General features: G+C 44.8%; 1 protein-coding gene across 2 annotated transcripts in view; it reads right to left on the bottom strand.

The window, feature by feature from the left end:
• Positions 1 to 1,510: 1,510 nt before the first annotated feature.
• TTC23 (tetratricopeptide repeat domain 23) overlaps positions 1,511 to 17,265 on the bottom strand; it is a 111,093-nt gene continuing 95,338 nt past the window's right edge. For both annotated transcript variants that reach the window (XM_082649151.1, XM_082649150.1), the window contains 2 exons: positions 2,830 to 2,912; positions 1,511 to 2,088 (listed from right to left, as the gene is read on the bottom strand). In XM_082649151.1, the coding sequence (XP_082505277.1) occupies positions 1,974 to 2,088; positions 2,830 to 2,912 (198 nt within the window). In that variant the 3' untranslated portion in view covers positions 1,511 to 1,973. The remainder of the gene's footprint in view (positions 2,089 to 2,829; positions 2,913 to 17,265) is intronic.

Genomic DNA, 17,265 nt, shown 5'->3' with positions numbered 1-17,265 from the left:
GCTTAAACAATGGACACTTATTTCTCACAGGTCTGGTAGCTCAAAATCCAAGACCAAGGTGCTGGTGGATTAATTCTTGGTGGGGGTCCTCTCCTGGTTTGCAGATGGCTGCCTTCATGCTGTGCCCTCACATGGTAGAAAGATCATTTCTCTTGTGTCTCTTATAAGGGCACTAATCCCATTTGTGGGGCTTCACCTTCATGTACTAATTACTTCCCAGAGGCCCCAGCTTAAATACTTTCACATTGGGCTTTAGGGCTTCAGCATAGGAATTTCTGAGGTGCACAAACATTTTTGAGGCAGACTCCGTGTGATATCGTATTTAAAATGCTTTTCCACCATCCACATCAAAACCCATGTCTTCAACTAGATAGAATACTTGGTGAGTAGTGATATCTCACGCCTTCTTTGAATGGTGCCTTCATCCCACAGGCCTATCTGGGATGGGTATGAGCAGGGGTGGCCTGTATAGTCAGCTGTCACACTGTCGAGGACAAAGGACCCAGCCTCCCTCCACGCTGCCATGAAACTTTGGTTTATTTCCCCCATCAGTTCTCAAGGTGGCCAGCACAAATGGACCCAGAGTGGTTTTGGCTTTCCTACTGGGTGTTGGAGTGGGAGGGGGCTGTGCTGCATCCTGCTGCCATATTAGCTGCAGCCTGCAGCCCTGCTGGGCCCCAGCCCATGGGATTAGGGTGGGGACGAGAAGGAACAGCACTGCCTACCCCCCATTCCCACCCTCCGTGCGCTCATTCACCTCATTCCGGCATGGGACCTCACCACCAACAGCATGGAGAGAGGTGCTCAAAACATGTCCCTCTATCTTTCCGTTCTCGAATGACGATGGCCTCCCCTCCAAGAGACTAAAGACCACTATGGACATGAGCACTCATCCCACCTCACCCTCTTACCACCTACATGGGAACACAACTGGGAGAGTAGGGGGCCAAGGGCTGTGGCAACTCCAAAACAAAAAGCTCTCCAGAGTGGTGGCCACATTTCTCCTGCCTGGAGTGGAGGCCACAGCTGGCAGCAGCAGGGAGTCAGCATCCCTCCTTGCAGCTCCTCCATGCCCGCCTCACTCCTGCTCAGCTCTCTTCACTCCCTTACACCTGCCTCCCCTGACCTCTAGGAAAAGTCAGGGCCATTTATCACCTACCCCGTGGTACTGGGCTCTTTCCCTCAGTTGTCATCAACCAACTGCACTATTATATGTTTAATGACTAGCGTCCATGTTGGATGGCAAGCTCTGAGACGATGGGGACAGTGTGTCTGTCCTGTTTGTCGTCGTGCCCTCAGTTCTTAGCACACGCCTGGTACATCCTGGGTGCTCAACCAGATTCAATAAGTGCCTGAGTGCACGAGTGAGGAGAAGCTTCCTCGGTGCCCCTTTCCAGGCTCTGAGGAGTTCTGAGGCGACGTCATTTTACAAACACTGACCCCAGGACTTCCAAATTTCCTTTTATTAGCATTTTATTCTGTTACCTTCCTATATAAGAAAGGGCTTTCCCCAGAATCTTACTGCTCCAGATCTGACTCCAGGCCTGCCCAAGGGGCTATACACCGTGTGTGTGTGTGTGTGCGTGTGTGTGTGTGTGTGTGTGTGTGTGTGTGTGTGTGTGTGTGTGTGTGATCAGATGTTGAGTCTACTTTCCTACACAGGAAGTTTCGAACTTTTGAAGAGAAGCCTTCAGCCACAGTAGTGCTGATGGGTAAAAATTCTTGCTGGCAAGGAAAACCACTAAGGTGGTAAAAAGAAAAATGCTTTATAGCAGCGCCAAATCACCGGGAAGGGCATCCACTGTCAAAAGGTGGCCCATGGGAAGTTTATGGGACCGCTGTTGCATTTGGAGCAAACAGCCTAGAAAATCTGCCAATGACTGTTGAAGTCTACCTTCTGGCTGGAGAGAGATTTATAGAGCACCCTAAGTGTCAGCACCCAGGCATGAGCAGAGCTTTTGGTGGGGGTGGGCTCAGTCGTCTGCGTTGGGCCTGGCCTTCCCCAGCGCAGTGTGCTGTGGCCCGCTGGTGCAGAAGGCCGCCTTGGCTCTTGGGGGCTGCCGAGGCTTCACGGCCTTCTCGGGGGCCCTGCGAACAAGCAGAGGGTGGAGTGAGTGGGGCGCCCCTCGACCTGCCCGCGTTTTGCGCCCAGTCTTCGCGGCTGTGAAGACAAGCCTGGCGGTTGCTGAGCTAAGTTTCGTGAAGGAGCTTCAGGAGGGACTGTAAATGAGAGACTTGTGGCACAGGAACAGAAAACGCAAGGTTTCTTCTCCCATTTTCTAATTCCTTGTGACCATTCTTGCTGAGCTGACACAGTCAACCCTCAGCTGCTAAAGGGGCCTGGGCCCAGCGGGTGGGCTCCGAGACAGCCCCCCGCCACACCCCGCTAGCTGTGTCCCGCCTGCGGCACTTCCCTGAGCAGCACCTTGGCCGTCAGTCTGCGGGCTCTGGGCCGTAGTGAAAACCAGAAGGCCGGCCGTCAAGGTGAAGTCAGAGGGCTCTCAGGGGCAGCCTGAGGCAGGGCTCCCGCAGGCCAAGCAGGGCTCTGTGCCTTTGCCCTCCAGCAGGTGAGATGACCTGCAGGCGGCCCGTCTGCAGGAGGACGATCCCAGCCTGTGTTTCTGACATTCTTCAAGAGCTAATTTCTTCCTAATATCTGGCAAGAAGATATTTCACAACTGGGTATTCAAAGGAACTGGGCTTGCATAGTTTATGAGTTATGGGGAAGTCAGTAAAACTTTCCACGGAAAGTTCCATAGAACCTTACAGAACCAGCTTCATCTGAGATTCTGATTGCAGGGGAAATGGTGTGAGGGGAGGCCAACTCACTTGGACAGGACATCCATGGTCTGCTGGGTGGCCAGAGTCCTCTTGTCCTGTGGTCCATATAAGAGGGTCTGGATCTGAAGACACTGCAGAACACCAAGTAGTAATTGTGAGGTTATGGAAATGTCACTGAGAGCATTTTGCAGGAAAATCAAGTCTCCCTTAAATGAGAGAATACTTCATTCACAGACCCATGCTATGACGGAATTAGTGTATTCTGAGTTTCTTCCAGGAACAGTCTGACCTTCAATTTGGATGCCCTGAGGGATCCAGGAAACAAATGTACAGTTTAGCACTATTTTGTAGAACTCTCTGTGACTATCCGTATGCAAAACTATGTTTAAAAGTTATGTTTCTGGAAAATAAAGGCAAGAACATTTCTATTGACCAGAGGAGGGGTCTCTAGTTTCTAATTTTAAATGACCCTTGCTACAGCCCAAAAAACTTTTCTTCTTTTTAAAATGTTTTTGCTTTTTTGTAAAGAAGTGCTTTATCTTATATGGGCTTTCTGTATTCATTACTATGCAGCAATTTCTTAGGAGTTGATTTATTTAGGAGTTAAATATTCAGCTGTATATTATCCAGGACTGGCTTTGGCTTGATTTCTTCCTTCTGCTTATTGTCCTGCCATTTGGTTGCTTATACTGGGCCAGGGAGAGACATGAGAGTTGTGCCCAAAATGGTCAAAATAATTTTGAAGAAGAATGAGATGGAGGAGCTTGCTTTGCTGAATGTCAAGACCTTTTATAAAACTAGAGTAATTAAGACAGTGTGGTTTTCATCCAGAGACAGACAAATATATCAACAAAACATGGCAGAGAGTCTAATACTTGATAGATTGACAGAAGTGGCCCTGAAGGGTCCATGAGGAAGAGCTGAACTAGTCAGTAAATGGAACTGGTTTTCCAAATGGAAGGAAATGGATCCCTACCACATATCAAACACAAAAATTAATCCCAGATAGATTGGGGAACTAAGTGTGAAATTAAAACTTGGAACTTATAGATGAAAATATTGAAGGATACGTTTATGATCTTGAGGTAGGGAAGTATTTCTTAGACAAGATCCAGACAAACCAAGAGTAAAAAAGACTGATGAAATTTAACTATATTAAAATTCAAAACATCTGTGCACCAAAATGCACCCTAGGCAAGGTACAGACAAACCAGACTGAGGGAAAATATTTGCACAAAACTGGAAAAGGATTAGCATAAAGCACTCATATAAGGTAATGAGAAAAAAAGCCTACCAACAGAAAAATGATCAAAAGATATAAACAGATATTCAAAGAAGTTGAAAACAGAATGGCTAATAACCATGCCTAAGCTCACTAGTAATCAGTAATGCAAACTAAAACTTCAATGAGATTGCCCCTTCACCTACCAAACTGCAAAAATTATAGTCTGATTATGATTACACCAAGCTTTGTCAAAGATACGAAGCAACAAGAACTCCTATATACTGATAGTGGGTGTTAAAGTTGGTACAACCAATTTGGGAATATTTTGTAGAACAATTTGGGAATATTTAGTAATGGATAAGTAAACTGTGATATATGTGTATTGTTTATGCATGATACCACACAAATTTTTGACGTGTGTATGTCGCCACATGGATGAATCTCATGATTATAGAGAAGAAAAAGAAAATAGCAGATGAATGCATATATGTGTGCACATATTTGTATGTAAAATAAAACCATAGTAAATAAAGATGAGAATGATATCTAATTCAGGATAGTAACTATCTGGAGATGGGGTGGGGAGGGGGCTTCAACTGGATGGGTCACGTTTTATTTCTTATACTGAATAGTAAGCTCAGAGGTGTTTGTTATATTATTCGTACTTTTCCTTATATCTGAAATATTTCATATTTTTAAAAGATCGAATGTGTTTTTCTACATGGTAACAGCTCGAGTCACAAAAGTTTTGGGGTTTGGGGACATCATACTGAAGACTGTATTCATTCTGATTGACCAACTGTTTTTAGGTCTTTGGGAAAATTAACACACAGGCAGCCAAAATACTTTGTCTTTATGAGCTGTGGAAAACATCAAGACCATCTGAATGTTTGGTTCAATCTGAGGAATTGAGAATGTGATTCTGGATTCTGAGAATGTGGTTGTCTTTTGGAAGAAGGAAATATTATTAGATGAAAATATGGCAAGATTTTTTATATAACAAAATATTCATTATTTCTTAGCTGAATTATATAACACCTAAAAAGGAGTAAACATTTTCCTGTTATTCTATTTAGTATATAATCCAAATTCTGTAAAGGCAAGGATCCTAGCCCTTCCGCCCAGCAATCCCCGGACTTTCTGAATCTGCACTGGAGCCCTGGCTTGGCCTAGGCAATGTGCTGCTCATTCCCTGGGTTTGAGCTAGCATTGCTTTAATCCACAGAGAGTTTGTTGTGACCTTGGAAATTTAGGAACCTTGAGAAAGTTCTGTGTTGCTTTGAGGGGAAGAAGATGGAGAGGGACACTGATGACAATTGATGTAACCTCTTCTAGCACTCTTCCCCATTTGGCTCACAGCTGCTGGGAGCCTGGGTACTCACCACCCAAAGCCCGGCAGAGGAGGCTCAGATGCGGACAGCGTGCGAGAAGCAAGCCTGCTCTCCCTCATCCATGTTAGTCGGGGAGAGGCCTCTCTCCAGGGCTAACACATCTTGCCAGACAGACTTCATTTTCTCCTACCTGGCCAGGAATACCTTCACTTGGTGTAAAAGATCAGGTCTAATTTTAAACCCATCCAAACTTCCCTGTTTACATATTTATGAGTGCCTCAGATGCAGCTCATTTTGAGACAAGCTGATGTTGACATGCAATGGTGTTAATTCATTCACTGAAGCATTAGAATTTTACTGACATTTTAACGATTATTTGAGAAAATCTGAGGTCTCAGGACACTCTGCCTTAAGAGGTGGCCTCCAAAATCTGAAACTCAGGAGGAATTTCCATCATGCTCCTTTGGTTATTGAAGTTTCTTCTCCCTGGCTCCTCATCCTCTAGGGAAGGAGGTATTATACTATTAGCTGAATATTCACAATTCCTGGGAAAAAGGACATGGCACCTGACAGGACTTACACGGATTCTCACCGGTTTTGCTATAACCACATCTATCCCAGACCTTGTTGCTCATTTTCACTGGGGGTGTTACGATAGTAGAGAGAGTGGAGTTAGGAGAGAGGGTCGTGGTTGGGTAAAGCAGCCCTTTTCAGTAATCAAGCCCAGAGAGAGGTGAGCCCATCCCCATCCTACCCCCTATGCCCCAGCAGTCAAGACTCTTCTCTTTCTGGTGTTATTAGGGTTTTTTTTTTTAAGGCTACTTATACTCACTAAGGGACTTTGCCCAAAACTGTAGCTGAAGAGGGAAGAGATGTAACCAGGAGATGTCAACCAGGAGAGGGAAACAGACCCTCAGCCCCAATCCCTTTTGTGATGACAGTGTCCAGGGAGGCCATACCAGGCACCGAGACAGGAAAAAGTGGTTCATCCAGTAATTGAACTGGTCTTCAAATGCTATGTTTTTGTTTTTTGCGGTACGCGGGCCTCTCACCATTGCGGCCTCTCCCGTTGCAGAGCACAGGCTCCGGATGCACAGGCTGAGCGGCCATGGCTCACGGGCCCAGCCGCTCCGCAGCATGTGGGATCTTCCCGGACCGGGACATGAACCTGTGTCCCCTGCATCTGCAGGTGGACTCTCAACCACTGCGCCACCAGGGAAGCCCCAAATGCTACGTTTTTTAAAAAGTGTAATAATCCATTACTGACTTTTACTAGGAAACGTCTTACATAGCTATATATTTATCTAAGAAACATAAATTGAATTTTTCAGTGTTCTGTGGCTCTTAGCTAAATTTGTTTAAGCATTTTTGCGTGAGGTAGGTTTTGTTAAAAACAGGTATTAGAGACAAAGTCAATAAATGTTAATTGAACCTACTGGCAGCCAGGCATTGTAAACATCTTGCTGAACTAAGTAAAGAACTCCTCAAACCTCGATAGGAGAACATTCTCCATCATAAATAAAGGTATTCTGTACTCTCCAGATTCTTCCAAGGAGGCCAGTGCACTCTGGTCTGAAATCAGCCTCCAAAGGGTGTTTCTCGTTTTCCTTTTGAGTGGACAAAAAACAAATTTTGAGGATCCAGATGAAGTTTACGAAGCCATTATATTGCTTGTGTTCTCTTTGATTTTACCTGCAGGGGTTGGGAGAAGTCACTTGTGTTTTTATTATACCTTAGATACCAAACAAGGATCTTTCCTCTCTCTCCCTGCAGGAAGACAAAAGGGAACTCAAGCTTTCACAGCAGTCTGCAAGCTGTCCCCAAAGGGGCCATGTTTGTCTTGCTCACCTTTGTGTCCCAGGGCCTTGCACAGTCCCTAGCACCTAAGATGCAATATTTGCTAAATGAATGAATAAGTAAGTAAAGCAAAAGGTCAACTGATGAAATTCTTATATGACAACCTTAGGACATGGCTGGACCACAGGGCTACTGAAACCTCTGGTAGGGAAGCTCCATTGTGGGTGCAGTGTTACAGACCTCCACCGTCGTAATCTGGGCACGTTCAATAGCAGAAAGAAAGAATGCTGTCCCCCAGGTGCTGCTTTCTCTTAGGTGTCATTCATAAAGCCAGGGGAGTTAAGACACAGTCTTAAGCATTTGATGAGAACCTTAAAAATTATATTTGACATGACTTTGAGTTTTGAAAGTTAGGTTTCTAAGGAGCCCAGGAGCCAAGGAATCTGGGATAGGAGGCACCGGCTTGCTGTCCCCCTGGCTGCAGCCCACCTCTGTGCCCCAGAGCTCGCACCCTTCCCTGTGTGGACGTATGTGTGGACATAGCTCGCACCCTTCCCTGTGTGGACTGAGCCCTGTGTGGGCTCAGTGGCAGCTGCGGTTTGGAGGTTAGCTGACTCAGTCTACTCTGGCTTTAGAAAACCACAACAGTTTTAGAAAACCTGAACTCACAAGGAAGCATATTTTCTGATTTTGGGGGGGATCTCTGAAAATCTACAGTTGGTATTCAGGGCCATTTCTAGTCATGGCAATGCCCCTGCAGAAGTGGGTTGGGGTGCCTGAGCCCTCCTTTTCTCCCTCAACCTTCAGTCTTAAGTCCTGAAATCACATCATCATCTCTATTGGGAAATTTCCAACAATGAAAGTGCTGCTGGGACACATCCTATTTATTAACAGAGGCATTGCAGCCAGGCTGCAGCTAAAGAGCCATCTCAGTTGCAAGGCTATGCAACTCAATAATGGAAAACGGAGAAAGACATTTTCTTGCCTGGGAAGGGTCTGTGCCAAGCCTGTGTATTTTGTCTTTACATGAAATGAAAAAGCCTGAGAAAGGTAAAATATTTCAAATGATTCTAATGCTCAGAATCTGAAATCACTACTCTTCTTTATACATATTATCTGATGCTAGAGTACGTCCGTGGAGGAGAAGTTACCCAGGAACACATGAACTGTGCTGCTATTTTCATGTCAATTCTCAAGGTTAGTATTAAGAAGAAAAGAAGACGTCAGAAGCCAAAATACGTGGAAGTATGAAATGTCTTAAATGTTTAGAAAAACACAAATATACTTTTCATTTACTAATCTTTACAAGGCAAGCAGAAATGATCACTTACTTGGGGAAGTGAAAGGACAAACCAAGATACCGTTCATCAGACAGCACTGTCCTATAGAAACAGGGTCACACGGGGGTGGGGCTTGGTTTTCCCAAGCCCCTCAGAAACCAGCCTTGTCCTCTGGACCTGCGTCTTCTGCTGCAGGCACACATTCCCGCAGATGTTTGCTGAGCCCCTGCCAGACACCAACCCTGAGTCCACCTCAGTGATGGAACAGACGATGGGGGTTTCCAGTGTAGTGCGGGAGCCAGGCATTTAAAAATGTGTAAACAAACATAGCATAACAACTCATGATAAGAGCTGTGGAAAAGAAAAAAGAACATGGGCTATGAAAGAATAAAGGGGTGGTGGTGTCAGTAGTGGTAGAGGGTACTTGGGTCAGTGAAGGCCTTTCTGAGGTGACATTCGAGTTGAAACCTGCAGGACGGGGAGTCAGCCATGTGGAGAGCACCAGGTCTGGGGGAGGTGGTGGGGGTTCCAGGCAGGAGGAGTGGCAAGTGTCTGAGGCAGCATACCCAGCCCCGCTCTCTCTCTCTCTCTCTCTCTCTCTCTCTCTCTCTCTCTCTCACACACACACACACACACACACACACTTAAACACACACCTGTAGCTCCCTTACCTGGAAGCCCACTAATTCTGAGACTCAAGGATTGCTGCACAGGTGGGTAGGAAGCCTCCCATGAAAGAAATACAGATAGAGGAGGACCAGGGGCCCCGGGACAAGGGAAATGGGAGAGGAGGGAGAAAGGGAGGGAGGCCCAGGCGCTGCCACTCACAGAGCTGCTCAGAGCGGCCCGTCTGAAAAGCTCTCCCTGAGTATCTACGATGCCTGTCTTGGAGTCGAGGTGTCATCCTTGCTGTCTCCCTCACTCGTCACCTCTGAGTTGCCAAGTGCCATGGGTTCTATATCTTTACTGATGTCCCTTGACTCCCCCACGACTTTGCTCCAGCCCCTGGACACTGTCTTGGAGCAAGCTACCATCATCCTTCTCCAGGATAACTGCAGCACAAATATTTAGAGAACAAATGCATCAGCAGGACTTCCTGTGGAGGGGCCTCCTGCTGCATTACCCACATATAAATTCAGGCTTTGTTTTTAGAGTGGACAGCCAGCTGTTTGTAGAAAAGCTGGGTTTGCCTATTTCTGGGCCAGATAGAGCAAGAAATCGAGCCCCCTTTAAAATTAAGCTTTTCAGGTCCCTCCTGATGTGGAGCTCGGCCATCCCACCCAGTCCCTCCTGAGTTGGTGTAGTAGCACCTGCCATTCCCAGCATCACTCTTTCCACTTGCTAAAGGTCACACTGAATTTATGTGGTAGGAGATTTTGCCTTTCTCTCCATCCCAGGCAATCCACCCATAAACTCACAATTCTCCTGCATCCAATGAGGTTTTGACAAACACCAGAAGGTCTCAGGCCAGGATGGTCTGTCCACACCCACAGTTCTGCACCCTCCAGACTTTGATGCCAATTTAGGAACTCCTGAGGCATTGTGCACCCACGAAGCCACGGTAAGTGTTCCCATATTGGAGGAGCTTTCCATAGCAAATGTAGCCTTGTCCTGGGCAGTCTGTGTTCAGCGCCTATATATGTTTTCTAAGGGACAGGGAAGGTGGGAGGCACTGTGCCTGGGCTGCCATAGTTAGGGGGCCCGACCCCAAGGAGAGCAACTCTTCCTGGCAGATGACGACACAGGGCATCCTATTGCCAGGAGACCTGGAATTCTGATTTCCACCCAGCCTGTAGCAGGCAAGGGAGGCTCCATGTTTTCCCCACAGAAGGTTAAGCCCTTGACCCCTTTAACCATCAGCTTCCATTCTTATACTATATCAACCAATTTACAAACATCTCCAAGTAACTAATGAGGGCTTGAAGTGTCTTCAAGCACACTTCTCAAACCAAGAACAGGATTCTGTACACGAAATCAATGTCATTATGACCTTCCTTTCTTTCAAAAAGTATCTGAGGTGGATTGCTGCAGCCCAGCAGTGGGTTAATCAAAGATGATTAGAAAAATCAAGATCAAGGGATCAAGGACGAATGAGACTCTACCCTTGAAAGCCGTACGGGCTAACACAGGGCTCTGCGGGGACTCCAAACTTGGCTCTGGATTGCCTGGTATCCAGGGCAACAAGGAAAACACCACAAAGGCTTAAAGGGAAAGCGAAACTAGGCGGGCCGCTGATGGAATGACAGGACATGAATCATGTATAAAATACAGCCATCTGCAGAAGGCTCTGTGTGTTTGGCCGGTTGGAGGAACAGCAAGGACCTGACAGTCTGTTCTAGAGATTTGACCTGTGGCCACGTAACACCTGTCCAGCGTTGGCTTTCTCACAGTCAACCTATGAATAAAAACCATTTTCTTTTGCCTTTCTTCAAATGATTCATCGTAGTGGGCTTTGAATTTCTTGGAGAGAGAGGTCACATAAAATTGTTATTCTTTTATAGAAAATGTTTATGTTCACAGCTATAAAGTAATCAGGCGGTGGATGGAACCCTGATGATGACAGTACCTAACAGGGAGGCCAGATTAAGATGGGACCCAACCCTGGTAACTGGGTCTGGGATTAGTCCTGAGATGCTTCTGACCTAGAAACAGTCTTTGTGAATTCTTGTTTGCAGCCTTTTACCTGGATGAAAATCTAGTTCTCCATGTTGCAAAAATGGGAACTTTTGCAGTGGAAATTTCCATCTGGAGCCAACAGAGTTCTCCAACGTTCCCCTGCAGATGCCTTTGAAAGAAAGATCAATACTATGGTTTTCTTTTCAGTAACTTAATCCCACTGTCTGCTTTGTTTCTCGTGCCTTCCTGTTTTTCATGCCCACAGAACCATGCCTGGGCCATTCAGCACAGGAGAGCACATCTGGAAAGTCCAGTATTCAATGGATTCCTGCTCCAGAGTTGAAAACTTGGGGGATGCAGCTGTTGTTGTGATAAAAACAAGAGAAACGCTGGGCCAGTGGCTTTTGAGAGCTGCTGCTGCTGCTGGCTGTGCAGAGCCCAGCACTAAATACGGCATCTGAAAAGTCCAGCTCAGGAGCAGATGTGAGAGGCACGTTTAAAGCCCTGTGTGTGCCCTGGTGTTCATGAAGCGGCCAGCCCTGTCCTCAGGTGGGTACGTGGGGACCAGTGGAAATGAGGACTGTGTGTACCACAGCGGCCATGACCTGCAGACATACACGTTTCTACCCTTTTCTCTCTGACTCTGGCAAGTGGCCAGATAGCTTTAAAATGTCAGTCATTGTATTTAGGACTGATTGGTTAATGAGGCCAAATGAAAGGTAAAAACATCACCAACTTCCACTGCAGGCTCTGGAAGTGATGAAACCTGGAGTTTCTTGAAGCTGAGCTGATATTCAGCCCCGTGGGTGGGCCTGGGGCCCAAAGCAGTGATTCTCAACTTCCCCCTGGAAGCTAAAATGCAGGTCCCTGGGTCCCTGGGCCCCTGGCCCTTTGCCCCAGACTCTGGTTCAGAAGGTGAACCTAATGCAGGGGGTTTAAGACCCACACTTGGCAAACCACTGGCATTAAGGAAAATGTGGGATTTATTTAACAGTAATTTACCCATAGACAATTCACTTCTAGGAGCCTGAGGCCCCTTGTCTGTAAATCAGAGCTACTAAGGTCTGACCTGGAGGGTTGCTGTGAGGGTTGGGAACGATGTATGAGCTGCCATAGCAGCAGTAAGCCTGGCCCCCAGGGTGTGGTCAGTAGTGGAACCAGCCTGGCCCCACTGGAGTCAGCAGGACCATATGAAGGTTTGTGTGGCTCCAACTCAAATTCTTGCACGTCTGCTAACATTTGCCCCCCTCCCCTATTCCTGGGTCCCTCCCCTGCCTGGAGTTGAGTGTCTAGGCTGAACCCTCAGAAGAGTTTTTCCATATTCCATCTACCCTCCTCAGGGGAGAAACAAGGAAGAAGGAGCTAAGTTGAGACTCCCAAGGGCAGGTGGTATGCCTTGGCCAGGACAGCTCCTCTCTTTCCTCCGTCTGGGCCCTTCAGCGGCCTGCACTCTGCACCCGGGCAGGGCCTGGCACTTACCAAAGCAGCCCCACTCACCTTGCCTCATACTGGCCTCAGAACAATTGTGGGAGTGAAGGAGGGCTTGGGGTTGCTGTTTTCTCTGTTTTACAGATGACAAAACTGAGGCCTCTTGCCTTGATTCTTGGGCCACTCCATTCCATTCTCAACACCGTCCTCACAGTGATTTAAAAAAAAAAAAAAATCCAAAGAACAAATATAGACCTATTGTGCCCTACTTAAAATTCCCTCAGTGGCTCCTAGATGCTTAGAGCCAGGTTCAGAAAACTTTTTCTGCAAAGGGCAGGTGGTAAATATTGTAGGCTTTGTGGGCCAAGAGATAAAATCGAGCTACTATGTAGGTACTTAACCTAGCAAGAGAGGAAACGAAACAAATGTCCACAAACTTTTGTCGATGAAATTTAAAGTATAATAATAATAAGTATATTTTTGGGGTAATCTAGTTCGACTAATGAAAATAATGGATTTCTTTTTTGGGGGGGAGGATAAAATTTCACTTAGCTGTGGTTCAAAGTCAGTGTTCTCTATCAAATCAATTTATGATCACCTGTAAAATGATTACAGATTTTATAATCATCTGTAAAAAATCATTTTTAACTAAGGGGCCACACAAAAACAGGTAGTGGGCTGGATTCAGCTTGCAGGCCAACGTTTGGGACCCTAGCTTAAAGGATCAAGTCTCAGCCCCTTAACTTGCAAACATGGCAGCGAGGTCATTCCCAGCTCCTCTGCAGACAGGTACCCCAACTGCTTTTTGCTTCTTTTTTTTTTTTGTGGTACGCGGGTCTCTCACTGTTGTGGCCTCTCCCATTGCGGAGCACAGGCTCCGGACGCGCAGGCTCAGCGGCCATCACTCACGGGCCCAGCCGCTCCGCGGCATGTGGGATCCTCCCGGACCAGGGCACGAACCCATGTCCCCTGCATCGGCAGGCGGACTCTCAACCACTGTGCCACCAGGGAAGCCCGCTTTTTGCTTCTTAAATAGGCTTCACTCTCTTGCCCCTGAGTCTCTTCTTCCACCTCGTTTCCAACATGAGAATTCCTGTCTCTGCTAGGCTATGCTCTTTTTCAGGAATACTTATCTGGACACCTTCCCTAATCCCCTTTCTCCCGTTGATCACAGTGTGGACCTGTAGCACAATACTGAGCACATAATATCAGAGTTAGGTGTTTACTGAGACTCTCTTAAGGGAAGGGGCTATGGCATGCCTATTATACTCAATGCACATGCCCCCAAATAGGGAGGGGCTCTAGTGACCCTGTCCCAGGTCTTCTAACTATGGGACCGTGTTTCTTGCACCACCTCCACTGTGGGCCACCCATCAGCCTTGAAGGCACCATGTTCTTACTCCCTACCACACCCCTGGCCTCAGCTGATTGATCTGGGGTGGGCACTGGATCCAAGCCAGGCCTCTCAATTTTTCCCTGAGAACTTCCAAGCTGTGACTGAGAAATGGCAGCAGGGGTAGGAAGTAAAACTCTGGGGGGCTGGTCACCATGATTTCCATCTTGAGGGGAGATGCTGCCATGAGAGAGGAGTAGGGGGAGGTGCAGAGAGAAGCAGGCAGGACTCCTGGGCAGAGAGAGCCCTGGTGGCATTCTAGTCTGGCCTTGGCACTTTCTCCCAAGTCTCCACTGTGTTCCTGTCCGGCTAATCATGTGCCTGTCAGGGCTTTCTTGGAAACCATAAGACAATAGACAGTCCTTTATACCTGAGCTAATTTGAGTTGTATTGTCAGTGGCAACCCAAAGACTCCTACATATCCTTATCTTGGCATTCTCTCCACTGTGCCACTGGTATTCAAACTTTCTTAAAGCACAAGAAGCCCCTGTTCAAACAAAATCTTACGTGGAAGCCCAAGCTGTAAAACAGATGATAGCATAGAGTAGACTGCACAATATGGACTGCCTGGTGCTAAATCCCCACTCTGATGACTCCTAGCTTTGCAATCAAGGCTGAGACAATTATCCTCTCAGCCTCAGTTTCCCTCTTTGCAAAACCAGAGAGTAGAGGTATCCAACTCTTAGGGTTACTATAGGGCTTAAATAAGTTAATAGATAAAAATCATTTAACTCACTGCCAGGGATATAACAATCACTCAATAAGCATTAGCTTAAAAGTGGGGTATGGAGAAACCCAGAGCAACTGCCACCCTCAGCTACCTTTCTTACCTCTTCCCTCACCGTAATGTCTTTGGCACATGTGTAATGTTTAAAATTATCTGAAATGATTGGTTTAATATATCTTCCTGCCTAGACTAGAAAGTCACACAAAGACAAGAAGCATATTTATCTTGGTTATTCATTGTCTTTCCCCAGTTCTGCCTAGCACAGTAAATGGCCCATAGAAGATATCCAAATACTACTGCTGACTAACTGATAATAAATATATGTTATCTCATTAAAAAATAGGCACCACACATGTTACCAAATCTGGTGCTTTTTGCAGCAGAATCAGAAGTCATAAAAAGAGAAAAAAAGGCTTGACCTATAGGACAGCCCACTCAGAACTAAAGTTAATTCTTTTGGTTTGGGCAGCTATATTACTTAAAGTTTCCCAGGTTTTCACCATTTTAAAACTAATTAATGTAATGAAAACACAACATGACAGAACTTATAAGATGCATTTAAAGCAATAATAAGAGGACAATTCATAGCCTAAAACACATATCAATAAAAATAAAAACCCAAATGAATTCAATTCCCAATTCAAAAAGACAGGAAAAACTCCAACAGAGTAAAACAAAATAAGTTACAAAGAAAGAAAGAATAAAGATAAAATCAGAAATTAATGAAATAGAGAATAGGAAGGCAATTTATCCATAGAATTCAAATCCTGTTTCTTAGAAAAATTAACAAAATAGACAAACCACTAACTAACTCAGTCAAGAAAAAAAGTGAGAAAATCCAAATAAAAAACTAAGAATTACAATGGGAAAATAACTATTAAAAAAGTAGAAATTTGAAAAATCCATGAGACTACTTGGCAAATCAATCTGAAAATGTGAATGAAATAGATAATTACCTAGAAAAACACAGTTTACCAAAATGACCCTGTTAGAGATAGAAAGCTTCAACAGACCAATTTGTTTGTAGAAGATGTAGAGAAAATTGTCAAGGAATTTTCCCCCCTAAAAGCACCATGCCTAAAGAGTTTTACACGTGGTACAAACTTTCAAAGACTAGATAATTTTAATGTTGTATAAAATCCTTCAGTGCATAGAAAATAAAGGTAAACTTCCAAATTATTTTTATGAAGCAAAATAACATTGATACTTAAACAAATATCACTTACAAATATTGGTGCAAAATATTTGCAAAAAATAAATATTAGCAAACAGAATCAACATCACACTGAGAATAATTCATTATGACTAAGGGGATTTATTCCAAGAATGCAAGTTTGGTTCAATATTATAATAAAATGTACCATATTAAGTGATCTAAGAAGAATCATCTGATTATCTCCATTGATGCTGACAAAGCCTTTGATCCAGCAATTGTTTCTAATTTTAAAAAACCCAACAATTATTTCTAATTAAAAAAAAACTCATGAAAATAGAAATTCATGGATACTCCCTTAGCATGATAAATATATATAAATCTTTGTCCAAAGCCAGCATATATTAAATGAGGAATAACTAGAGGCATTTCCATTAAGATCAGGAACAAGGCAAGGATGCCTATTATTCCACATTATTTATTATTGTTCTGGAGGTATGAACCAATTCAATTAGACAAAATAAATCAATCAGAGGCATAAAACTTGGAAAACAGAAAGTAAAACTGTTTGCAGATGATGTAATAGTACACCTGGAAAACTTGAGAGAATCGGTGCTCAAATTAACTCAAGCAAGAAAAGAATTAAGCAAACTAGCAGAATATAAAATTAACACAGAGAAACTTATAGTCTTCGTACACACAAAAATAACCAGTCAAAAGGTGTAACAGTGGATAAAACTCCACTTATAGTAGCATTAAAGAAGATAAAATGCTTAGAAATCAACTTAGTAAGAAATGTACAAAACCTATATGAAGAACACTTTAAAATGTGCCTGAATGTTACAAAAGTAGACATGAACACATATAAAGAAATCCCTTGTTCTTTGGTAGAATGACTCAACATCATAATGATGTCAATCCTCCCAATGTCCATTTACAAATAAAACAATTCTCCAAAAAACACCAACAGACTTTTTATGGAGCTAGATAAGTTGATACCAAAATTCATGTGGAAAGATAAAGATGCCAGAATATCTAGAAAACCTGATATACAAAAACCACGAGGGAGGCTTCCCTGGTGGCACAGTGGTTAAGAATCCGCCTGCCCACGCAGGGGACACGGGTTTGAGCCCTGGTCCGGGAAGATCCCACATGCCACGGAGCAACTAAGCCCGTGTACCACAACTACTGAGCCTGCACGCCTAGAGCCCGTGCTCCACAACAAGAGAAGCCACTGCACTGAGAAACCCGCGCACCGCAACAAGAGTAGCTCCCACTCCCCGCAACTAGAGAAAGCTCGCGTACAGCAATGAAGACCCAAAGCAGACAAAAAAAAAAAAAAAAACACGAGGGGAGTCTAATCCTACCAGGTACTACATCATGCTATGAAATCTCTATAATTAAGGCAATGAGGTACTGGGATTCAAATAAACAAAGAGAAAAGTGGAATAGAAAGAAATCCAGAAAGAGACTCAAGTACATGTGGAAATGTAGTATGTGACGAAAGTGTTAATTCACTGGAGCATAGATGGAC

The sequence above is a fragment of the Grampus griseus genome (assembly GCF_964374135.1).
Source record: "Grampus griseus genome assembly, chromosome: 2".
NCBI classification, from domain to species: domain Eukaryota; kingdom Metazoa; phylum Chordata; class Mammalia; order Artiodactyla; family Delphinidae; genus Grampus; species Grampus griseus.
Note: the sequence above shows the minus strand (reverse complement) of the source record. Positions and strands in the feature narration are given on the sequence as shown.